General features: G+C 40.6%; 2 protein-coding genes across 2 annotated transcripts in view; both read right to left on the bottom strand.

Moving 5' to 3' along the window:
• The window catches only part of Erich1 (glutamate-rich 1), a gene marked incomplete at its 5' end in the record, with an annotated part of 52793804 nt that overhangs the window by 2286222 nt on the left and 50480433 nt on the right, over positions 1–27149 (bottom strand).
• Positions 1–27149, bottom strand: part of Csmd1 (CUB and Sushi multiple domains 1) — a 1600021-nt gene that overhangs the window by 534928 nt on the left and 1037944 nt on the right. For both annotated transcript variants that reach the window (XM_087588866.1, NM_001037327.2), the window contains exon 7: positions 8093–8170. In XM_087588866.1, the coding sequence (XP_087444992.1) occupies positions 8093–8170 (78 nt within the window). The remainder of the gene's footprint in view (positions 1–8092; positions 8171–27149) is intronic.

Here is a 27149-nt window from a genome sequence, read left to right as displayed (position 1 = left end):
TAGCAGATGAGGGAGACATGATTTTGGAGGCTGGTAGTACTAGAGGAAGTTACAATGTTGTCAAAGAACACCCAAGGAGAGGTTAGAGGGGGTCAGCTGCAGAGCGAAGGGAGTCGTGGAGACACTGAGGCTATCAGTCATCAAGACAAGGCTTACATACCTCTCTTACCTCCTTGCATGAATAGTGGTGGATACATGAATCATTATAAACATGAGAGATTTGTGAGGAGTGGGGACCATAAGGGTGGTAGGGAAGTAGAGGCTGGGAGTGGTCTTAAAAACTGATTTAATTACTTAAAATAATGCTATAGATAAGTCTTACTGGCCACCTATACCCAAACATAAGTAATAGGACAGTTCACTAGAATCATCACTGACATTAAACCCTCTGCTGGATGAGGTTATACACCCATCAAATCTGTCCTCAGTTGATAGTTTCTAATATCATAAAAGAGATAGTATGTTATTAATATTACTTGTAGTATTTTCAGAGGAGATACTCATAGCAAGAAAATCAGATACTTTCCTGATTTTCTTTAATCGTTTTTAAAATTATATACAAATCAGCTCTTTTCTTTTTCTCTTTTTCCTTTTAAATCATCTCTTTTTTTAACATACCATTCATACATATGGGTATTTTCCCCAATATCAAAAGTATATAAACTCAGAGTTCTACCACATCCATATCTACATAGAAAACCAGCACCTTCAGGTAGAACTTGAATACTAAATGTTCTTGCATGTTCTTGAAACTGAATTCTTTGCAGAAGTTGTGATATTTCCAGATAGATATTCCAAGCAGAGTATTTGAATGCTTCCTGGTGTTTGTTGTTTTGTATGTGTGTCCAACTCAAGGACAAACTATCCAACAGATGATTTAAACAGGCAAATTGAACATGCAGAATTCTAATGCTGCCTGTAGAGAAAAACTTGGTAACATGGCATTTTGACTCTTTAAAGAATGTCACTTGTAATTCAGGATTTGACTCTCCACTGACTCCTGCCTCACCACAGACTAAGCACATCTTAAGCAAGGCTTGTGTTTCCTCTACCACTGAGGCTTCCTGCAGCCTGCTTTCTTTTTATGAGAGTGTCAACTCACTGAATATAAGGGACATGACAAAACAAGTACTATAAGGAGTAAATAATCAATAATTATAATTAAATTATTTAATTCAATCAATAGGCTAATTAATAAGAGCCCTTCTGATAACTTAAAACCATCATTGTATATATTTGACTATTCCACTTCATTCAGAAGTTAATAAAAAAAAAAAAACCAATTGTCAGCTTTAGTCTCAAATCATAAGACCACATGTGAAACATTACAAATCAAGAATGTTGAAATAAGTGACTACAAATCAGGAAAATATATTTCTTCATATCTTTATTATTTATAGTCAGTTTTCATGGTTTAAATCTCATTCTTGGATGAATACAGCTCATCTGAGCTCACGTGCAAGTGGATCTATGAATGAGGGCAGTGTGACAGTCCTGTATTTGTCATCTACAATATTAGGTCTATAAGCTGAAACAGACCTGCACCCAGAAGGTTATAGGCTTCTGGAGGCTCTGGCTTTCTCTTTTTTCTCTTTCCTTATTCTCTGGGTATGATACTGCTTGGGGCAGATGTAACCTGTGGTTCCTCTTGGACCCATAGTCATCCTGCCCAAGGTTACTATGCTCCCAAGGGAAGCCAGATATATGTGTTTTTTTAACTGAAATCTAGCAGATAAATAAAACCAATTCTTCTAAAAAAGCGTTGAAGAATATTAAAAGACAACATTCAGACATAAAGAAAGTATTGTACTCCATATGTTCCATAAAGGACTAGGATCTAGACTATATAACTAGTGGTGAAATGTCAACAACAACAACAACGACAGCAGCAGCAACAAAGCAATCAAAAATAGTTTCTGGGGCTGGAGAGGTGGCTCAGTGGTTAAAAGCACTGACTGTTCTTTCACAGATCCTGAGTTCAATTCCCAGCAACCACATGGTGGCTCACAACCATCTGTAATGAGATCTAATGTCCTCTTCTGGTGTGTATGAAGACAGCTACAGTGTACTTATATATAATAAATAAATTAATAAAAAAATAGTCTCTGAAAAAGAAAAAAAAAGAGCAGATGACTGAATCCTCCCTAGCATTAGTCAGTAAAAAAATTACAACTTAACTTATCACCACACTGAGACATTTGTACCCATCTATCAGAATGGATGAGGTCAAAGAATGAAAAGTGCATTTGCACTATCCTAGTATTACCTTCGGGACAGTGACTATGGAAGACAGTTTGATAATTTGCTAGTTTGCTAGTTAAACATGTGGTCATCATGGAGCATAGAAGTAATTCTACCTCTGGGCATCCATCCAAGGGAAGAGCTCCATTCATACAAAAGCTTGTTGGCAAACATTTGAAGCATTTTGATTCATAATTGTTCATGCTGGACCCAGATCCATGATCTTTCAAAGGATTAATGAGTAATTAGCCTGGCTTGTATCTGGCATTGAAAATCCATACAGCCAGAAAGAAACCTCCAGTGGGGTGGAGCTTGGGGAAATTGTGCTGAATGGCAAGGCCCATTCAGAAAATTACATGCTGCATGCTTTCACATACATGGTAGTCTAAGATTGTTCATGGGTGTCAAGTCAAAATTAGCAGTAGCCACCTGGAGGATGGCTAAAAGGAAGGCCTTACACAAGGGAAGCACTTGGAAGTGTACATACAAATGTGTGCATGGACATGCATGCAAACACACATACACACACACACACACACACACACACACACACACACACACACACACACACGCACGCACACACACACACAGAGGCAAGCATGCCACTACTGGATCTAATTTCATTCTCAACAATATTCCACATCAATCTCTTCCTCTCCTTTCTATTTCATCTTTATCAGGGTATAAATGTCACCCATTGGGAGGCACAGAACTGGGGACAGACATCAGAGGAGTTTGACTGCGTGCAGGTTAGTCATTCACTCCTAGGCCACCCTGGCTGATCTTGGGCATCAAGTTTTCTAACTGAGAAAGGCAGACACATTGTCTGCTCTGTAGCCTATATCAGCACTATCCTTGAGCCCTTCCTTTCATGGGCCACATCACAAAGAATCCATCAAACTCCTTAAAATCGACTCTGAATAATGAGTATATTCACCTCTTAGTAAAGAATCTGGCATAATTATCTCAAAACTCCTCATAGACTGAGGGCAGGGTTATGAATTATGGACAAACTGATTCCTTTCTCCCTGGGAAAGAGAAGTCAGCTTGGCTGTGAAAGTCTGTAATTGCATGAAAACAGTAACAAATATAATGCTTTTGGTATTATTTTGAGCATTTTTATATCTTTAGCGTGTATTCTTAATGAAATGACCTGGCTTGGGCTAGGCATCTTTTCCCAGTCCCTCTCTCTCCACAGAGTATGTCTTGATTCTGAAACCCACCTACTAATCTACCTTGCAAGCCAGTGTCATTACTTGATCCTGCTGACTTATTTTCCTTGTGTCCAAAGTCAACACACTGAGTGGAATCGAGAAGAGAGCTTCAATGATTGATCAATTTATCCCTTGGAATTTTCTGACCAAACTCCCAACTATAGAATCACATAAGATCATTTCCCTATCAGTGTCTAGGCTCTCTCCTCTGACCAACATTAGAGGTACCCTCTATTCTATAGACACCCGCAGGCAAGAAGTCTCACAGTCATCCTGAGCTCCAAAGATAAAAAGATCAGGATATTTTATTTTGCAGAGTTTGATGAAGACATTTATGATGTGCTGAGCTGCTAGCATCTGCCATGGGCATGCTCAGACATACCACAGTCAGGGCCAGAGGAGGTAACTTTTCTAAGATTCTCTTAGTTTTAGGAATAAAAGAATGTAGCCTCTAGTCCTGTTGCTAAGGGAATTCTATCTGGTAGTTAGTCAGGCTTTAGAGTTGGTTGCTCCAGATGCTCTAAGAGCGTTTTTATTTGTCAGTAGGTGTGCACTTTAATTTCACCATCCATAACCCAATAGTGTCCTATTTTTCTTGTCTTAATGGATCTTACAGTCCTGGTTGCCTTAAGAATCACGTGCATGTGAGTGTCCTGTGACACGGTGGACTGCCTAGCTTTGCAGGCAATATCTCCTTTCACTTCCCTTCCCCAGGTGTATCTAGCCATCAGCATTTTGCAAAAAGGTTTTCCTGGGTATTTGAGAAGATATTTCAGCTCCTGCAGTGACAAAAGCCTATTCAGATGCTGCATAATTTACTAACCTGATTTATAAAGCGCTACATTAAGTCTAGTACTTTCATGCAATATGAGGATAGAGCCTTCTGAGGAAAGCGAAGATCTGTAATGATCGCAATGCACCCTGGAATTACATGCAATGGAAGAAAGCAGATTGGGGCAATTATCCCTCTTTTTATTATTAAACCTTCGGATGGCTGTTAGAGGTTAATGGGACTATTATTTTTCCTTCTTTAAAAGTCTGCCTTAAAGCTGATCTGGATGGCTCCACATGAGGAGCCTGGTTCTTGCAACAGCAAGCAGAGCTTCTATTAAGCAATGAGAGAGATCACACATGTATGCTATTACTCAAATAAATCCTAGAGCCTTCAAGCTCTGGAAATGAGCTCTGATGATGTCAGGTGCCCCTGCACACTTAACAGCAAGCACAGTATCTTTGATGACATTTTTATAAAACACAGTGTGTTTTCTGTAGATGGGCAAAACTAGTAATATTCATTGGAAGATTCTTTGAGAGGATTGATTGGCAGAGTAACCACACCTCCCATCACTCCAGCAATTACAACCTGTGAAGATGCTGCCTGAAGATATATTCCAAACTGAAGCATCAGAGCACTGGCATTGTCTATGGTTGATACACTTCCGGGGTGAAAGATGGGCCTATGTGACAGGGGCATGGGAAAAGCTGGAGTCAGGAGTGAAGTCAGAAATGGCAGGTCTGTCTTCCTAGGTCTCTTCTCAAAGTAGGTCACATGAAAATAATTTTCTAAAATGGTAAAAATGGTGAGCTGGCTTCTCTTCCTAATCTCCCAGATGTACTGGATTAATGAGAATCCACTTTCTTGCTTGCTTTCCTCTTAGCTTCTGAAGATCTGTTTATAAAGAGAAGACCTAGGCCAGAAGATGTCCCTGGTGAAACCTGGTGCTGGGAGATTTAGGTCCTGAGTCACACTGAGCTAAGGAAACAAGAACCGGTTCAAGATGGGATACTTGTTTTTTAAACATAATTAATCAGTGACTGTATGGCCCCTAGTTTTTTTTGTTTATTTATTGGTTTTGGTCTTTTTTTTTTTTGTCTTTTTATTTGATTTCTATAGTTACTTCAAACTTAAAAAAAACAAAATCTGGGAAAATGATGGTGAACATGCTGCATGGTTGGGTACACCATGGCCCAGGGAGTGAGGAGAAAAATTTCCAGTTTTAGGAAATGGGTTTGCCAGTCATTCAAGTACATCGTGCAAATATTCTAAGCTTGTGCTGCCCATTTCCCGTGGTCCTGAGTGAGGCTCCACTTTGAAGTACAGGCCTTAATGCAGAGCCATGGATTGAATCTTTTGTCAGCTTCTATATCAGACAAAGGAAAAGCTAGCAGCCAGTGCAGTGGATGCCGGCATGAACACAATCAGGTATCACTTGTCTGTCAATAGCATGGTGCAGTGGTTTGAATAGGAATCTCCCCCATTGACTCTTATGTCTGAATGCTTGGCCAGAGGGGTGGCACTATTTGGAAGTGTTGCCTCATTGGAGTAGGTGTGGCCTTGTTGGAGGAAGTGTGCCACTCTGGGGGCAGGCTTGGAGGTGCTACATGCTCAGCTGAGCCCACTGTGGCCCACAGTCTCTTCTTGCTGACTGCAGATCAAAATGTAGACCTCTCAGCTCCTTCTCCAGCACCATGTCTGCCCGCAGGCCGCCATGCTTCCCACCCTGATGACAATGGACTGAGCCTCTGAAACTGTAAGCCAGCCCCAATTAAATGTTTGCCTTTATAAGAGCTGCCTTGGTCATAGTGTCTCTTCACAGCAATAAAACCAAAGTAAGATACACATGGTTGTATCCAAAATTAGGATGAATTGGAGTGATGGAAGTGAAAAACACACAAGTATAATTTTAAAGGTAGATGACATTGAGTACAAAACAATAAAAATGTTACGTATATAGACAGGAGACACAAATAAACTAAAAGGAGAAGCACGCTGTTAATATTTATTCCATTTGTTTGGTGGATATTCTTCCCCAAGACCTTCCCAGCAATATTATTGGCAATATGCTATTGCCAAGTTCACCATGCATTTAAAAGCAACTTTAGAATAGACAGGGCTCTTGAACCTACTCTTGTCTTCTGCTTGACAGAAACAGCTGCAACCCAACACTCAATAGCTGACCAGAGTGTGCTGTCGATTCCTTAGAGCAAATGTATATTAAATTTGTAGTCATTTGTCATTAACTTTGCATGAGGAAATTGTTTCCAGCTGAAAAGTAAAAACAAGCATCTGCTTTCCTCCTGCCTTATGGCTGTTTATATGACCGAGCTGTCCATCCTCCCAGGGAAAGCATACAGGATAAAAATGGCCCAGGGGAAAGCCTAGAAAAGGAGGAGAGATTGTATCTACCACAGCCTACACAATGGCAGGATCTGGTAAAGCACACTTGTGATCTCAACATGTGCCAGAAGGACTGACAATTTCAAGGTCAGCCTGCTCTACACACACACACACACACACACACACACACACACACACACACGCATGCCAAACTACCAAGTCTCAAGCTTCCCTTTTGAAACTTCAGCTCCTGTAGTCCATTCCTATGAGGTATCAGATGGTCACATGTCTTGTGTCTTCTCAGGCTCAGACTTGCCCTATGGAAGGACTTTAACATGGTGACCACTGTTACCTCTTTTCTCTAGGAGGACTCTCAAGAAGAAAAAAAGGCTCTATGAGAGCAGAACATTGCAGAAAGATTACCTAGGATGATAGCTGACAGCTCACAGTTCATCCTGACCTTTTCATTGACCTTACAGACCCTATTTTGTCAAATGTCATCGAAGCCTAAATTGCAGGAGACTCTAAACTATCTAGTGTTAAGTTCACTGTGTAGTCTTAAGAAGCTATGGTAAGGGGACTGAGGGGCTTGAGCCTGAACTTTACTGGAGGGCACTAGAAAAAATAAAGCATAGTATCTCTAATATGCATAAGTTACCCAATCTGGTGAAAATCCACATGCAGTCAGTTGCCATGCTAAGTGTGAAGAATGTAAATTGCTTTCTCACACCTTGCCCTCAAAGAGATGGTAAGGAATCAAGCAAACACAAAGGGAAAATGGCCATCCTTGTTGGCTCATAGCAGGCTCAGAACTTGTCCTAACAAGCACACCTCAAGCCACAAGAGAGCCACATAGGAGACCAGTGTCAGTATCTCTCTTGACCTCTACAGAACAAGGTCCCCTGCTGCTAAACTCTGTGATAACTGATGGAAATTCTGACTCCTCTCTCTTAGACATAGAAGCATTTCATGGGATAACTAACTGTACAGTGCCCAAATGACAATGATAGGTAAGGGCCATATAGAATATTTCAGCATATCTTGACAATAATCTTGCACAAGGAATTACTGGTTTAGTATTATTGACAATGAATCTTCAACCTAAACATAGCAAGAGCTTGTATAGCCAGAGTCTGTGCCCCATCTTCCTCTAGAAAATACTTCACTTTGTCTTCAGCTGTCCTTTTAGAGTCAACTATTTCCCTCAATCACACATTGAGCTCTTACATTTTCTTTACTTCTTCCTTTTCCTTACTGTTGAATTCTCAAGCATGGCACAGAGAGTACTGCTTAGAGATAGGAGAGGACATTTTCTAGTGTTCAGAGAGGAGTTATCAGATTTGTCACTTCTTTTCTTGGTGGGGACAGGGGAGAAAACCTGTCATGTATAAGCTATGCCAGTGTCACCCCAGCCCTGTGGATGGAGCATCAGATCTAATGCCGACTTAAAACACAAATGATTTTGTCAAGCTGTAGATCACATCATTAGGGATCACAACATAGAAAGAAGGTAACTCACAGACAGAGTTTTTGTGGCTGCTGTCCTTGCTTGGTAGCATTTTGACTCCTCTGGACTTCAGCTCAATTGCCTTTTTCACTGAAAGAAAACAAAACAAATTATCAGATGAGACTCATAGTTCACAAAGTCATACTTTAATCTCACAGCAAATCCAGTCTTTTTTTTTTTTTTTTTTTGGTTCTTTTTTTCGGAGCTGGGGACCGAACCCAGGGCCTTGTGCTTCCTAGGTAAGCGCTCTACCACTGAGCTAAATCCCCAGCCCAGCAAATCCAGTCTTAACACACTTCTGGCACCCCCTGATCTAGGGACCAGGATATAAAAGGCCATTGAGAGGAAACAGATGGAAAACAGGTTACAGATAATTAAGTCTTTTTGGCAGGAAAATGTATCTCATGACCATGTATCCAGAGCTGAAAATAAATGACAGTGGAACTCACCTTCCACATCCAAACCCACTCACTGTCAGGAATCACCACTTGGATGCATCATTGTTGTCTCCCCAACCACACAGACTAGATTGTACTTTCAGAGTTTCCATAGTGACACTGACCCTGATGCTTTCTAAATAATTTACTGTATTCATGAAATTCTTTTCACAAAAATAGATGCTGACCATACATTTATCCGCATTTTAAATCAACTATTTAAATTTTATCATGTGGCATTTTTGAACTATGAAACACCATGTTAGAATGTTGTAGGTTAAACATGAAGGAACCCATCTCCTTCCCTCCCCTGACTGAACACACAGAAAACAGTTTTAGCAAAGGCCAGATAAGGTTTACAGTCTACACTGGTGTCACCTGATCTTTCCTAAAGCCAGAGAAGAACAGAGACCAGTGATGTCACTGAATCTTTTTTACTTTATTTTATTTTAATGGAACAACAAAAAACAAAGAAATTCTTTGCCACCTATCCCCTCTCTAATAAAATCTGAGATGTGTTATTTCTTAGAAGATTTTGAGTCTTTTCACTTCTTCACTGGGAAAAACCCTTCATAGAAGGAACTTCACAGAGCAACAGAATTAGAGGGTCCGCTAGGAAGACCTGGGGATGACCTAGACATAGTCTCACCAGTAGTCTGGGAAGGAGGTAGATGTCTGCCCTGTCCCCCTATGGTTTCCTGACAAGCAGAATATCACTCATTCTGTATACAGGAATCTGGAGGGTAATCACAAGTCCACAGCCAAACTGAAGCCTTGGGCTAGTGTCTCCCTGTTCTCTGGATCATCAGGTGTTAGATGTTGGATAGACAGAATTCTATGAAGGCAATTGTCATTGAATTATTTTTCAAGTTGTTCCTTTTTATGTAAGCTGCATTGTTCAGACATCTCTATTCAGTGTAGATGGGGCTTCTATTTACTCCCTTATTGGCATAAGCAAAAGAGCTGACCTTCAACTTATAGTCTTCTTTTGGCTAATCTGAATCTGAAATGTGTAGAATCCTTTAGCACTATAAACGGCAAAGCTGGAATGATACAAACATACAAATGCTTGCTTGTGGGCTTAGCAGAGTAACAGAAAAAAAAAAGCAGGAGTGTGAAGGGAATATAATATCTTCCAGAGCTCCTCCCACATGCATGGTTAATGAATGACAAGGTTAGTGTGGGTTCCCAGGACTAATGTTACTCATGGAGAAATTGAGGGGCACATCTTAGATTCACTGTGAGAAAGTGCTAGGTAATCAGAAATTCTCAATTGGTCTCTCTACTCTCCTGGATCATCAGCTGATCCAGTCCTTGAGTGGAGTGGGATTAAGGACGAGAGAATAAATAGGGGTTCAGAATTCCTGTTGAGTATCATACGGTGAAAGACCACATCACGACCAGTTGTCCAGTCAGCAAATCAACTTAGGATGGTTGAAAGCTTATAAAGTTTTGGGGGAGAGAGGGCAGAAACATCCAGGAGGGGCAATGGTCATTGGATGGGGACTTAGGATGCATGGGATGCCGCATTAGCATGGGGAAGCATTTCAGGAATCTCAGTTGCTGGTTGCAGAGTTTGTGTCAGGAGAAAGGAAATTGTCCTTTCATCGGATGGCGGATATGTAACATTTCTCAGGTAGAGGCATATGTGTGAGTTTAGCCGGACAAGATCATAGAAGGAGAAAACTCATTGCTGAAGGGAGTCTCTGATAATGGGCCAAGCCCAGAAGCTATCCAGTCATGGCAGACTTTGACCTTAATTATCAGAGTTTTCCCACATTTGACCTTCAATACCTCAGAGTGCACTGTTATAGAGCCACTGTGGTTCTGCCCATACTCTTTATGGGTGACTCACTCCATCCAGGGACCTAGCAGTATAAGGAGAGAAAAACCCAGAGAAATTACTTTGCTGTGACAATGACTTAAACACCTTGAACCCTGTGGTCACTTGTGGTTGGTAATAGCTCCAACATGACCCAACTTTCCCTCTACATCCACAAGGTTTGACTTAAAGGGTTGGTAATTGGTTTCTCAGTAGCTGTCCACAGTGAGTCCTGCCCCATGTTTTCTATGTCTCAGTTTCCTTCTTTGTGATGTTAGTTTGTTATTTCTCATCTCTCTTTCTGTATAGTGAGCAAACAGAAAGTGAGAGCAGGAAGCTGCCATCCCTTAGAACAGATCTCCCTGTGAGGTCTGCCCCAGAACCGTGTCTTAATTTAAAAATCTCGAGTGCCTTGATGTGTGTTCCCCATCATTTTACTTTCTTCTACAGAAATAACTTTATCTTGACATAACTCAGGGGAAAGGAAATGAATGTGCAATGAGCAAGACAAAGGAGAATCAATGGAAAGATTATACAGTGTGTTAAACTCACAGCCAATTCCACTCAGTGTAAACAGATAAAACAAACAGAACTCAATTCTCTCAGAGTAAAAAGAAAGACTGAGAGGCGCACAGGGTGCCATAACAGTGTCTGAATATACTAGACCTCTCGGAGAATGTGATGAGCCCATAAATCCCACAATTCTACAAATAATTGTTTGAAGCTCTGTGAAGCTAAATTCCCACCAGGGATGCTTTATTTATTTTTCAATATGGTGGTATTAATTTTTTGTTACTCTCTGAGCCACTGAGTTCTGATTTATCTCATGTTCCTTTAGCCTCTTATTGGAGGACAATGTTTTTTGGCAATGTTGGCCAGAAAGAGTAGTTGACATATATATCCTTGGTCTACCAGTTGTCTGCACTTTTCGTCATGCCCCTCCCTTAGTATCATTCTTCTTCTTCCACACACAACAATTTCTTCAAATTCCTCTCCTCATCTTCCTCCTCCTCCTCTTCTTTCCATCTCCTTCTTTTTCTTCCTTTCTTCCTTTCTTTCCATTCTTTCTCCTTCTCCATCCCTTCCTTTGTCACTTCAGCTCCTATTGAGGCTCACGGAAAGACCCTAACTGACAAAGCAACAGGCAGGAAGAGAATGCGGCATATCAACCTCAAATCTGCAGGATGCAGGGAAAGATGCTTCTCCCCAATTTCCTGCACTTCTCCATGAAACAAACAGAAAGCTATTGAACTTGTCCATTCTAAGCATTTTGAAAGAAAGATAACCGCTCCCTTGTAATTCTCATGTTTAACCTCAGACCTAGCAAAAGAGAACCTGAGCTCAAGTTAAACTTTTCTTCTTTCCTCTTTTTAGCATGGCTACTGAGAATTGATTGAATAGAGTTGTTAATTTATGCTTTGAAGATGACCAGCTTGGCTTTCCAATGAAAAGGCATATAAGATATATGTTTAGTTTGGGATCTATTGCTGTGTAAAGACACCATGATCAAGGCAAATCTTATAAAGAACAACATTTAATTGTGGATGGCTTACAGATTTAGAGCCTTAGCCAGTCATGGTAGGAAACATGGCTGTGTGCAGGCAGATTTGAATTTGGTGCAGGAGGAACCAAGAGTTTTATATTTTGATCCAAAGGCAGCCATTAGGAGACTGTCTTCAAGGCAGCCACGAGAAGGGTCTCTTCTGTACTGGGAGTAGATTGAACATTAGGAGACCTGAAACTCACCTAGTGCCACCTCCAACAAGGTCACACCCATTCCTACAAGGCCACACTTCCTAATAGTGCTACTTGCTGCTGGCGAAGCATTCAAACACATGAGTCTATGGGGGCCAAACCTATTCAAACCACCACAATGTAGAAAGACTGCAATAGGGACTCTGGTCAATCCTGGATAACATAGCATCATAAGTAACATAAATAATTCAGTCATACACTTAGACAGTGGTGACCAGAGGCTGAACTTGATACCAGGGAGTCAATGGGCAAAGGGCACAAGAACTCAATTTAGACAGATGAGTCCATGAATTCTATTTGCATAGCATGGTGGCTGTGGTTAATGTTGTATGCATGCTTGAGTTTAGCCAAGAAAATTAATTTTAAACCTTAACATAAATAAATATTTAAAAATGTGGAGAGCAAATATATAGTCTTGGGCATCTGAAATGTTTAATTTCTCGTTTGTGGTACAGTTTGAATGGTTTACGAGATATAGTTGTGGTGGAAGAAGTATGTCATTGAAGGTGGACTAAGAGTTTGAAGGCTAGGGGAGAGGGAGGGTTAGGGGGATGTTGGCCCGGAAACCGGGAAGGGGAATAACCATCAAAATGGAAATAAGAAATACTCAAGTTAATAAAGATTAAAAAAAAAGAGTTTGAAGGCTTCAAGCATTCCATATTTGTTGTCTCTGTCAGATGTTTGTGGTTAAAGATCCCTTCCCTCAGCTTCTGCTTCAGCAGGTCTCTCTGATGCCAGTTGTTAGGCCTCCCTTCCATGACACAGCCGCATCCCCGTATAGCCATAATGCAAATGAACCCTTCTTTCCATAGTTGCCTTGGTCATGACATTTTATCATATCAACAGAAAAGTATCCAATATACTGGCACATATTCTAGTGCCAGGACAGCTGAAAGTGCCATGCATCACCGAGGAAGGAACCAGCCATGGAAAGAAAGGAAAAGAAAGAGAAAGGGTAAATAATAAATAAATCCCCCACTTGTTTTCTTAACTATGCCTCTAGAGCTAGAAGTTGATTGTTGAGTTTATTTCTCCATTCTATTATTGGCCAAGAACAAATGTCTTTGTAGTTCAAATAAAATTCAGGTTGTTTCAAACAAAGTTATTGTACTGAATGTGACGATAAAACCTATTGAGAAACCTGGCTAACAGCAGCGAACTATCAAAACTGACAAACAGCTTCTGTTGGCTTTAAAAACTCAGGATTTGACACAGATCAGTCAAAATAGAAATCATGTTTATTTACCAAGAGAATTACCATAATTTTATGAATGAATTTTTAGACTGAAAGCATTCTATTGAAGTGGTAAGTACATGGACAGTTCATTCTTAGAGGGCAGCCATGCTCACCCCTATACTACCAAGACCTCCCCAAACTGTTGGTTCTTATTGAGGAATTCTTACACTCTGTCATTATCTAGACAATATATGACATGTACTAAATCATGAGTTGCCTCTCTCATTGGTCAGAATCATTCTTTTCCCATAAATACCCCCTTTTCACATATTTGTCCTATAATTATTTAATCAACATGGCAACAACTATAATCAACCTTTTGTTGTGTATATTGTCTTATGGCACCGTGTATGATACAATTTATTAATAAAATTTATTAGTTTTAATTTTTTCTTGGTTTTTCTTTCCTAACACAGGTTCTCTCAGTGTATCCCAGGCTTGTCTGGGAATCATGACTCGTCTGCATTGAACTCCCAAATACTGGGATCACAAGTGTTTGTTACTATGCTTAGCCTCATTTGGATGAATTCATTCTGAATTTAAGAGGCAATGGTTCATTTTAGAACTATGCTTTCTGCTTTAAAAGTTTTTTTAAACATTTTTGTATTTCTTTCATTGTCAGAAAATAAAATTATTTTTGAATATGCTACAGTCTTTTCAATATTTTTGTCATTTAACAAAAAATTAAGAATTAAAAAGCAATACCATGCCTTAAGGAATTGAGGCTGTTCAAACTCCTTTACTGTCCATAAAACTCAAGTTTTTCTAGGAGCTTTCACACCTCAGTCTGTTACAAATTGTTTCAAACATTAGGGCATAGAATTGTTTTTAAATTAATCATTCTCATCATTACTTAGTCTAAAATCATGATCTCTCTAATTAACACTGATTTTATTGCATTTTACCTTGAAAAAGCCATAAAAATCCAGAAGATTTTATATTTTAAACACATTTAACTTGAACCCATCATTGAACAGTCTGAGGCTTATAAAATGGCTAAGCATTGCCCTAGTGTTCTGGTATCTGTCATGTACAGTGTCAAGTTCGAATGCTGGGAGAGGCACAATCACAGGGTCTCAACCATGGCTACTCTGAAGATAAAGAAGCCATGTTCTCATGAGAGTCAGATCTCCAGCATCTCCACCTGAACTAATCACGTCAAATTCATGATCTAACACCCCTTCATGCATTTGTTTTGTTGAGATGTGTATCTGATATGTAACCCAAGCCAGTCTTATATACATGGGTACATTCCTGCCTCAGCCTCCCAGTATTAGAATTGTAAGCAGAGTCTACTTCGTCCAGCTTTGCTGTTTTCTTTCCTCTGCTGTGACCAGATTTTTCTATTCCTTTTTAGTTTTTCTGCTTAAGTGATCAGTTTAATACACAAACATGCTACCTTATTCCAATTCCTCTAAGAAATCTCAAGAGAAAGAGGCACAAAGCAACTAGAACCCCACTAGGAAATGGTGGTGTTCTTCCCTCTAGCTTCTGAGAGCAGGAAGGGTAGGCCGTCTCTTTGCATCCCCTCATTTACCTCCTAAAGCAGAAACAGATGTCTCCAAAGTCAGCTCCCACTTCCCTCGATTGAAGCTGTTACTGAGTTCTCTATGCAGCCACTGCCTCCTACACACCCTGATATGTCAGCTTTCACTCAGCTCTGACTGAGTTTAGCCTAGCACAATGGCTACTCACTCTCAAGGCTGATCTTTATAGGACTGCCCCATGTCTAAACTACTCATATGACCCATTGGTCACATGGACAAGGCACATATCCAAGCTGACAAAGCAGCCTGCTCACTTTACGAGTAGCTACTGGCTTCTTCACTGATTATTACTTAAACATATTTTACATTGAAAATGTATCTGTTTTCTTTTCTGTGCTTGTGGTGTCAAACGAGAAGCATTTTGGCAAACACTCTCTGTTGAGGTGGTTCCCATCTCTAAAGATTTCTTTTAAGACTTTATCATAGTTCATGGCACAACATGTGTAGAATTATATAAGTACACATATATTGTTGTATAATGCCAAACTTTTCTAAATTTGGACTTTGGCTGAATAAGTATATACTATCTTCTAAGCACTCTTTTTAAGACTTGTGTTAATGTCTCTTGATATCAACCACATCATGATAAAGGGTCCTGAGGAAGGAATAAGAATCTGTTGTTGTGGGAAAACACTGGGTCCTCAGAGGGCTCACACAATTCCAAAAGCAAAATGAAACTTTGTAGGATGATGTCACAGGTGAGGCAGGTACAAGATAGGAGGAGGCCTGTCATTGGATGAGAAGGAAGGATGGGCGGAAGAGAAGTTTGAAGGAAGAGGAGGAGACTAGAACAGACAGGAGGAGACAGGACGACAGAGGAGAGGGTGAGAAGCCATGGCAGGTGACGTTAAGATTCCGCTCTGTGTATTTACAGGTTGTTATCAATGTTCCTAAGGGATGGATGGTACTGGGCTTTGTATGTTTAAGTGGGCAATTATATCTATCAATTGGATCTAAGATTATTGTGTTGTGTGTTCTTTTATGTGAGGGTTTGAGTGTAGGAAAGTGGCTGGGATGTGTTTCCGCCAAGATATCTAGCAGATATATTGGGACACCGCGGTGCGGACCCAGCGAGGTAAAAGACAACTATACATTTTTTTTTATTGTTATATTTTTACAACAACAAAACTTTGACATCTCCGCCTCATTTTGCATCTTCTTGTCTCCTTTACTGTGGATGAAGGCACAGAGATAAGTCATTCTCCTAACCCTGCCATGTCCTTGGGTCAGGGATGGACAACTTGATAGGACAGGCCTTTGAGGCGAGCATCCATCAGGCAGCTGAAGCGATTTACCTGAGAAACCCGTCTCATCAAGAAATAAGGACTTGGTCGGACCTCCTTACAGAACTGGAGCTGAGATGAAGATGGGCAGACCTCTGTTAGTGCCCAGTAATAAATTCCTCTTGTCCAGTTCTGCCTCTGCTTACACCTAAAGCACACGCCCCATAGCAGACCGGAAGTCAATTGACCCCTTTATCTGTTTCTCTTCCAAATATGAACAGATAGAATAAATCTTCCCTCTGTGACTGTCACCACCATCCATCTCTTTACTAGCGAATAAGCAGCTCAGTCAGATGTATGAGGCTGCCTGGGCCTGAGGTTTAACCTTAAAGAAAAGAAATCCAGTTATAATACTATCATAGAGCATTGATGTTGTATCATTCTATTATTCTCCATATGATGGATTCTCTTCGTGGCTATTGCATAAAATTAGATAAAAATCTAAAAATTTATTAAGAGGAAATCAGAGAATCAAAGGAGCACATTGCCCATAGGCAGCTAGTGTTGCAGTTTGAAATCTTTGGCCTAATTCCATGGGAACGGTGCAAATTAACACATGAAGTTGATAAAAGTGCCTAATTTTTCAGAGGAAAAAAATAATTTCAACTCTGTTTCCATTACTTCTTCCCATGTTTTCCTTAAAATGCACTTAATAATGGTCACCTTTCGTGTGAGTCAGCACCTCTGCTTGCTCTCTGGGCCTCTGTGTAACTCAGAACACCTGTTGACTGTGTGTTCAAACACTGGTCCATTTCTCTAAGTAAACTGCTAGAATGAGAATGAGCCATGGCTGTCACCCCATCAGACTGAATTGATTGCTAAAAAAAAGCTGTGTCAGCTACCTCACCACTCATACCCAGGAATATCTTAACTAAACCTCATCTGTCACCAGTCTTCCAGAAAACAATCACCAAGCAGCTAGGCGAAAACGGATCCCAGTGTTATCTACATTTAAACTAATGGATGCACTTACTGGCTCACTTGTTGACGTATATCTCGTAGTAACGCCTCGTCATGTACAGGTTATTTTACAGGGAGCTTAATTGTTGCTGCGGTGAGTCACTTTTATGTTCTAGAAATAACTGCTGTGTTGTTTTCCCAAGGTCATCTCTCCTGCAGTTCTCATTACACAATTATACAAAGGCAGGCATCCCTACATCTCTCTCAGACGCTAGGATGCCCTTGAACAGCAACCTTTGCAACTAACTAACATCTGTGCTCTGGAGCCTAGATGGTCAGATTTCAGTTTTGTGCTTAAATCAGCCAGTCTGCTCAGTCTGAGAATGAGCTGGTGCAACTCAATGCAGTAAGTGACACACGGCACCCACCTCTAACAGTGCCATGGCTGGCTGCCCTTGCCAAGTGGTCATTGGAAACCTTTAGTCGAAGGTCCCCTTAAGACACTAGAATGATAATTTCACATGCACATGTACATGTAAGCAAATTGCAACAGTCATGAGTGTATTACATCAGTCAGACAGAAACTTCTGTGTCTTTCCCGAATGTCGGGATTTCTTTAATAGAAATAAAGTCACAAACTAAGTCAATTCTGTTGACTGTATATTTTCAAGTTGTTTTATCCCTGAGACTTGGCTACTGATAAACAAAAAAAAAATCTTTAATTCAATCTTTGTTGTCAGTATTAACTCTCATACATTATACTCCATATATCAACATTTTATTATTTATTTAGTTATTTTAAGATATTTATTTGTATGTATGTATGTATGTATATATGTAAGAATGTATGTATGTATGTCCATGTACATGCCTATGGATGCCAGAAAAGAACACTGGATCCTCTGGAGCTGAAGTTACACGTGGTCAAGTCACCCAACAAGGCTTCTGGGAACCAAACTCCAGTCTTCTGTAAGAGGAGCAAGTGCTTTTAACTTTTAGATCATGCCTTCAGCACTGATATTTTAAAAACAGTAAAAAAAAAGTCCTTCCACCATAGTAATGCCTTTAATGCCTTGAAAGTGAGTAAAGGAAGTGTATGCATAGGGCACCTGGTGAGATAGCGCAGCAGTTAAAAGTCCATGTTATGTTTTTAGAGGATCTGAGTTCGGTTCCCAGCACTCATGTCTGGAAGCTTCAAACTTTGGGTGACTCCAGCTCCAGTGTATTCTATGCCCCACCCTCACCCCAGTGTCCTACATGAGCACTGCATTCATATGCCCCCACATGCACAGATGTGCATAAATATAAAACAAAAATCTTTCATGAAAGTGTATCTTATGACAGAATGTTATAAGGATTAAAGAGGCCCAACATGGCTCAAGAGTTCAATGAGACCCCACTGGAGGCACACGAACAGACTTGGTAAAGATGTAGATACAAAGGGACCCACAGTTAGACATTAGAGAACTCCAAGCGATATCTCAGCCAGCGGTCCAGAGTCAGCTAAAGGTTCCCAGGACTGAGAGCCTTAAGGTTGCATTGAGGTATAGCATTCATTCATAAGACCATGGACATTGTGGGGATGAAGTAAACGATCTGGACCAGATGAATACATGTGCGATGGACAGAGGGAAGTCCAAGCAAGCCATGGGGGCAGTGTAAACTTGTCAGGAGCTATAATAGGACAAGCTAATAACTAGCTGGTAGCCTTCTTGAGATGGCCTGCTTCAGATTATTATATTATCTGTGGCAGGTTCTCTCTAATAAGGCAAGGTCATAGGAGAATTCATTTTGGGAAAGATTCCTGCTATTAATATCCTTTTCCTATTATTATTAAATGTATATAGCAATCACTAAGTAATAGCACACCCCTTTGGAGCAGATATCTGCAGATCTATGAAGATGTACTGTCTTATAGTGATGCTATACAGACAAATAGAAGACTTCTTAAGTCTTAATGATGATCCTATAAGAATTCCTAAAATTATATCAGTGATTAGTAAGCTCTGCTATTAGATCCTTTTGTAATAGTCAAAACTGCAATGAGAACTCAGCCGGTCTCCCAAGTGCCACCAGTTAACTGTTCTTAGATAGTGCCCAGACTTTCTCTTACTCAGAGCACATTCCAAGAGGTTGTAAAACAATTAATCAAAGGTTATAGAAAGGAAACTATTTATTATAGGTGCTATGACAGAAGATAAAATATTAACTAGGTTTATTTATACAAAACTTCACTAATAACTTAGCTATGGTTTTAAACCTTCTGTGAACCTGTGGAGCTGTGACAGGTGATGGATGTTTAGTCCTAATGGATATGCATGCAAACATGCTCTGTTGTGAACTTCTATTTCAACTTATGATTTGATTTTCTGTGTGAACTTGTGGTGAACTTTTAAACATATGATCATGTATTCTGAAAAATATATAAGTACTGAGGACAAAGAGATGAGAAAACAGAGTAGGTACTTTTTTCCCTTTCCCTGTTTAGAGATAGAATTTTTTTTGAGGAGAATTTTTGCCTTTCCCTGCTTAGGGTAGAAATTTTTTTCCCTTTTCCCACTTAGAAGAATTTTTCCTTTTCCCGGCTTAGGATCTTTCTGCTTTCCCCTATGTAGCTTTAATAGGAAACTTTTTACAACTTAGTAATAAACTCTATAATCACATTTCAAAGTGTCCCTTTTTCTTCCTGCAACTTCTGAATAGCAGGCTGGAAAGTTAGAGCCACACAGTTCCTGCTGAGATAGAACAAAGGGCACATTACTTAATCCCCTGCTGTGAGGCTACAGGTGTCAATCACCTAAGCCTTTTACCCTCAGAAAGAGCAAGAAAGTTTTTAGGACATTTTAGAATTATCGTCATCATTTCAATACAGTTAGAGAGCTAGAAGATCTTGAGGCCCTCAGTCTTAAAAGCCATCACCAGAGTCCTACTCTCTGAACTCCACTACTACCCTCTCAGGCCCCGAGGATCCCAGCAGAAACTAAGCTCAGCTCAAGCCCTTGGCATAGTCAGGGGTCCTCCAAGCATCAGTGCTTTGATACACACACTGAGTGATCACATGACTAGTCAGGGTGGGTGTTGCCCTTTGGTATTAGGTAACCTCTTCTTTATGGGGTCCAGGTGCAAGGTTTGTTCCCATCCCTCAGTCTGGAACAGTTTCTCCACTCTCAGGCCTGGTTGATCTGACATGGTTTTCATATTTCTATGTTCCTAATGTGGCCCTAGATTGCTTAGATATTCTCTAAGAGAACCCCTTTCACTTTCAAGAACACGTCATTTATCATTTTTGTGCCTCATGGGAGGCAACAGGCAGTAACTTAGGTTTACATGAACAAGGTATTCCACCTATGTGATTGCCTTCACAATGGAGTCAAATGCTGCTTGTAAGATAGAGTCTTTTAGGGCAAGACAGTCAAGAAATCATGTTTTCTATGATACGGAGTTACTTAGAGCAGAACATAGCCTAGTTTTCTATCTGCCTATCATCTATCTCTCATCTACCTAACATCTATCTATCTATATCCTATCATCTGCCTCCTTTCTCCCAATATATCTACATACCTGTATGAGGTCACATCACCTTATGAATAATGATGTCTGGTTGTCTAAGAGAAGCCTATGAAAACTACAGAAACACCAATTAGATTCTTCACTAGCTCAAAGGAAAATCACAGTAAAATTTTTGATCTTAAGGAAGATAATTAACTTCATTCATCCCTGTGTCCTGAGCCACCCTAGACCATCTAGATAATATATTTCCCATGAGTTAAGTGTGCAGCCAGAAGAGTACAGTTAGGATTTAAGTTGTAACAGGCAAGATTAAAAGATCATTTTATTTGCCCTGTGGGGAATTTTTTTCTAGTATAGAATAGAGTTTATTTAGGGCATGGGGAGGGGAGTTGAGATTGGGTAGTAGAGACAGAGAAAGGCAGAGGGCGAGAGTAGAGTAGGAGAGACCAATCATGAGAACTTAGAGAGAGAGTTGGGAGGGGAATGGAGAGAGAAGAGGAAGGGGCAAGAGGGCAGAGCAGAGCAAGAAGGCACTGTGTGGGGATTTATTGGTACACTCTAAAGAAATTATTTTAACCAGAGTTCCCAGAAAGAAGGAGGAAGGAAGGAACCAGAACATGACAGGAGAGGGAAGAGGAATGGGAAAAAGGTGGGGCCATGGCTGAGGATGCATACCTCACCTGGAAGCTGGTAGCCCTCGCAGAAAATCCACACAGTCCATAGAGACTGCATTTCTGTTCTTTTTAAATCTGGCAGCCTGTGGAAGTGTTTTCTTTTGTGTTTTCTGCAATCCTCTCACTGGGCAACTTGGGAGCCACTGGTTCACTTCATTCACTTGTGGTGACTTTTATGAAAATTCAGGTTTGGACAGAGTCAGCTGCTCCAAATCCAATGGTCTCCGACTCATTCCTGGAATTTCCCGAAACTCATAGACACAGCCTTGTCCAGGGAAAGGGCTTGGGTTTTACAAGACTCTAAGATGCTATCTTCCCCTTTCTGTTCTGCCCAGATAACGTCAACTGGAGGAAAACCAGTTCAGACCGAGTTTCATCTTTCCCTCTGCCCTTGACTGCCACCCTTAGCACAGCAAGCTTTGATCATTGATGGACCACACATGTGCATGTGGAAAGGCAGTCACACTGGGATGAATTTAACAGCTTTCTAGGCAGCAGGGCACAGACTGGAGACACAGTCAATGCTACACTGCAGTGGTCTGAGTTTTACGTTTACTGTTTAAAGGTTTTTTAATGTTTTTTACTTAGCCGACTAGTGAGGGGAGACAGCCAGACATAGATACAGTGTGACTGTGGATGTCAGAGGACAACTTTGGAGTTAGGATCTCTCCTCCCACTTTGCTCTTCCCACCTTTTTAAGGCAGGTTCTTTTGTTTCGACTGTACAAGTGCTCTCCAGCTTCCAACGACTGCTCCATCTCCCTATCTCCCATAGGAGTATTGATGCTGTGGATACATGGCACCAGACTATTTTCTTTAATATGGATTCAACACAGTGAAGTTGGGGCCGCCTTGGGCTTATATAACTAGTGTTTTTACCCACTGCACTGTCTGATCTACCACACTCAGGCTGAAGAGTTCTTCTCTGAGAATTACACCAGATAAAGCCAACACCTCATCTACAGGACAGGAAGGGATTACAGGACCAGCTCATGGGAAGCAGCATTGGAATTTATTTAAAGGAATTTAAGCATCAGGACAAATAGAAAGAATGAGACCTATCCCTATCTTGGGTTTTGGGCCCCAAGGTCTCAACATTTGAGTAACTACACTTATAGTACTTGTTGGCATCTGAGGTAGCATCTCAGAGTGTTATTGGGATGCTAAATCAGATGACAGGGGTATCCTCCGATGTCCAGAATGAGATTATAGCGAAAAAAAGTTTATAATTGTATGTCTGAATTTCCCAGAAAATATATAGGAAGACATTAAGACCTACTGAGAGATCTGACATGCTCAGGCTGAAGTAGAATTAACATGGCATTGCTATTTCTACACACCTTAAATGAAAAATTTATTTTGCTTCATGTGTGCAAGTGCTTTGTATGTATGTCTGTATACTACATATGTGCGTGATGACCCATAAAGGTCAAAGTAATGTATTATATCTGTTAGAACTGTTCTTACAAATGGTTGTGAGCCACAACGTGGTTGCTGGAAACAGAAACCTATGTCCTCTGTAAAAGATGCTATTACTCGTAAGCACGGATGTGAATTTTAACGTTCTTATTGGAAAATATTCCTGAGTGAGAGGAATATATCTGTCTCCATGGAAGCAGTTTCCAGGCACATTTTGTTAATTTTTTGGAGAGTTTGATTCTACACTGTCAATGGAGTTCTACCATACTCCAGAGTAAGGGTTCCTTTCTTTGTCTCACATCCAGGAATTTTCCGTGACTTTCCTGTCTCGGTACCACCCACTGTGTCATACATGTTATAGCATCAAAGAATAGATTGTATAAATGGTTATAATATTGATCCCTTCACAGTCAGGGTCAATCAAAATAGAGCATCCACTATGTGCTGTTCGTAACACCCAATAATAACTAGGGAATGCATCATGAATTCATTTTTTTACCCTGCTATGATTTCCATTATTTTTACCAAATTCTTTCTAATTTTACATGTAGGTATAGATACGTGCATGTGCCCTCATGTATAAGCCCTCATATGATCCAGTGCCCACAGAGACCAGAAGAGGGCATCAGATCGCCTGAGTCTGGAGTTAAAAGTGGCTATGAGGTATTTAAGTGGGTTCTGAGAACTGAACTCTAATCCTCTGCAAAAGCAGCAAGTGTTCTTAACTGCCTAGACCTCTCATCAGCCCTGGAATATACTTCTCTCACTTACAAAATGTTTGCTTTGAACCATTAAGTTCTACATGTTTTGATGCCAGGAGCAGCCTCACATATCTTTAGTTTACTGTATTCTGAACACATGGCTGGCTGGTCATTCCAGTAATATTCCCAAAGGGAATGAATGATCTAAAGTCAGACTAATCAAATGTATCCATTTTGCTATGTGATATGTAAAATGGTCTTTGGGGAAACAGATTTTTACTGTATTCTCCTGAAATAAAAGAAATTAGTCTCTTGCTAGGTACTGCACTGATGTTAGATGTTCTGCGCATGGTGGAAGGGCCACACTATGCAAAGCAATGATATCCTACAACTTAAAGGTTTCATTCTATCTGTAGTTTTGTCGTGAATATGTGCCCCATGCTAAATAAATAAGGATTGATCTGCTGCTCCTCCACGGACAGCATTTTCATGTTCGTGTTCATCTAACCATCAGGTAGGGTGTTTTAATAGGAAAAGCCTCCTGGCATTTCAGTGTAAGCTTTGGATGCATCCTTGGTATCTAATCTGTGTCCTGGGTCTCATTACAATGTCACCTGGCAGGTGAGCAATGTCCCTAGATCTCAGGTTCCCTTTCTGTTTAATAAAGATAATTATCACCTTCTTTGCAGAGGTCTGTGACAATCAAACGAGAAAACAAGCAAACACCCAGCAGCTGTGTGGCTCTGCACTGTGTGAAAAGTGCTTTAAAAAGGCTCTGTGCTGTGTGCTGGGTCAGCTTTGCAGCCACTGGCTTAAGAGGGTGGGGGATTGGGGACTCCACACTTAATGCTTTCCCTATGTGCTTTACTCTGGAAGCTAAAAACAGATTTGTCACTGAGTTGAGCTAGCACAGGAGGTGATTTAGCCAAGATTCCTATTTGGTTTGCACACTTCTCTTGTAAGGACATTCTTGGTGGCCTTGATCCCTTACTGCCTCCACAGTCCTCTCCAAACAATGCTTGTCATTTAATAAAACAAATGGACTTGATTGGAGAAAACAGGGGGGTAAGAACGAAGGAGGAAAATCACCAGACCCTCACATTCGAAATTGCTGGTGTCCTTTCAGCCCTTCCCTTACTCCACCCTTGTGTAGAATCAGGAGTCCTAAGCTTTTTACATCACACTTCAGCACACATATCTGTCTCCATCCACATGACAACCTTGTAGCAGGGACCTCTTACACACACACACAGATACAACCTCCTCTTCCCTGCACTCCTTTTTGCCTCCACCCATTGCATAGCATTCATGGGACTGATCTCCCAAAGGGAGGGTGACATTTCCCAACAGTAAGTTCACAGTACTGGTGGCTCAAATCTTCATATCCTTCTTTCAAGGAAATAACTGCAGTATATGTATGTTCCTGGAGACAAGGAGAGGCCTCAGTGTTACCAATCAGGAATCAGCAGAGGCAGGTCGTGGACAGGGACAGGTGGGTAGGCAGAGGAGGGCTCTGCTTCATGCACAGCTTTGAAGCCTAGGGAACCAATACTGATCAAGAGCTACTAGCGATATGATAGTGGACACAGGAGAATCAGGCAGGATTGGGATAGCCATTTCTCTTGCCACCACCCAAACTACATCATCTAGAACGGGTTTCATTTGTAAGGCAGCCACTTTTCTTGTAAGCAGCTCCAACCTTCAGTTTCTGCATAGACTGTGAGCTCAAGGGCTAAGTGCCTGAGAGTAGAGACCTTCATGAGTGAGAACGGGAGGTGTAAATGCACGGATACACCGCCTTCTCTGGCCAGATTGCGTCTTTATCTGAGCATGGTTCTCAGCACTGCATCCAGAGCATTGCCAACTTTGTAACCCAGCACCTGCCTTCTGGGGGGATGACTCAGTAAAGGCTCAGTGCCCAGAGCTCACAATGAAAAGGAGCAAAGAGGCCCCTGAAAGTGGTCCTCTGATATCTACACTCATAATTCTGTCCCCATGAAAACATCACAACCAAAAGCAATTTAGGTGATGGAAATGTTTACTTGGCACACATTTCCAGGTCACAGTCCATCATTGTGGGAAGTCAGTGCTGGGACTCAAGGCAGGAACCTAGAGATTGGGACCAAGAAGGAATGATGGGTACTGATTGACTCTCTGCTCCCTCAGTCTCATACTTGTTAGTCCCTTATATACTCCAGGACCACCTGACTAATGACCGTTCCCACCACAGTTGGATGCTGTGCTCTCCTGCATCAATTAAGGATCAAGACAACCCCTCCTAGACCAGCCTGTTCTACAGACAATCAATCACTCAGCTGAAGCATTTCCAGGCTGTGTCAAGTTGATAGTTGATCCTAACTAGAACAAGCAGAATGGCACCACACATAGTAAACATAGTAATTTTGTTTTAAATTGGCATGTTAGTTAAACTTGCCTTCACTGTTATTCTTTAGTTATTATTATCTGGTAAGTAGAATTATTTGGGGGCCTGAGCCTCCAAACTTTGGGACAGCTTAATTAATTTTATTAAATAACATTAAATAAAAATTTATGTAGTGGGAGAAAGGAACAGAAATGGAAAATTTTTAAGGGGGTGTAATAAATATCTAAATGAGCAAGCACAAGAAGCTATTTCTGGGAGAGTAATTAGAGGAGCTTTTCTAAGAGAAGCTATATGAAGAAATAGCAAAGAATGAAGAGGCATGATGAGCAGGTGGCAGTCTGTGATGCAAACTACTGAGGAGACATGTGTCACCATCATGCATTTCCTCTCTGCGTGCTTCCTACCATCAACAAGAAACACAGAAACCCTAAAACAATGTCTTCAACTTAAGCAAATAAGAATATAAATGTAAGTTACCTTCAAGTGCAAAAGTCGCACGTACATGTATGCAAATACATATGTATGAATGCATACATGCAGATATACACAGACAGACAGCACACACGGATAAACACATATGCAAATATATACATATGTATATACAGGCACATAATGCACATTCACATATTACATGCCTACATGTATACAAATATGCACACACAAATGCATACACACATATACACACATATATACACTGGCACACATGTATACATATACAAATACATATATGCACAAATGCACTTATGAACATATATATATGCACATGCATAAACATATGCATGCATGTTTGTATACCGAGTTCCATAAACACTAAGATGAAAAATGACTTTGTTAGACTCAATCCACAAAAGCAGAGACAACAGCACGTTTATTAAAATAGCTTTGTTTCAATACTATAACATATCTGCCCAACATGGCAGAGTTGAGGCCATTGCATCATGAGGAGAGGAACTCTCTGATCTGCGAGCTGCTTTCTGGTTTATAACCCATTTTATATTTTGCCAATATGTGAGGAAACCTGCCATCAATAAATCACCTTCAAAAGTACTGTGCTTGGGAAAGTCTCCATTAGTGACACTTCTTGGGTCCAAAGTCTGTGCAGCCCAGAGCTCTGATCGCTCCCTGCAGCGCTGCTATGTGATGTGTTAATGTTCCCTTGTGTCACCCACTATTGATTATATCACCATTCAAGATAAAAAATTCTCCATTTTTCTGAAAGTTCTAACTACTGCAAGAAAAACTACAGTATTTAATGATGTGACCATCACGGTAATACAGGTCTGTGGGAGTCTGACAAGCGGGACTTGATTCATTTTCTCTATCTACTGGACATAGATCTAAACATTCTCATGTGTGATTCTGAACTATGGGAAAGTTCAAAAGTATGAACTGGGAGTTCGTA

The sequence above is a fragment of the Rattus norvegicus genome, chromosome 16 (assembly GCF_021556685.1).
Source record: "Rattus norvegicus strain SHRSP/BbbUtx chromosome 16, alternate assembly SHRSP_T2T, whole genome shotgun sequence".
Lineage (NCBI taxonomy): Eukaryota > Metazoa > Chordata > Mammalia > Rodentia > Muridae > Rattus > Rattus norvegicus.
The sequence above is the reverse complement of the archived record's forward strand: the minus strand, read 5'-3'. Positions and strand labels throughout refer to the sequence as shown.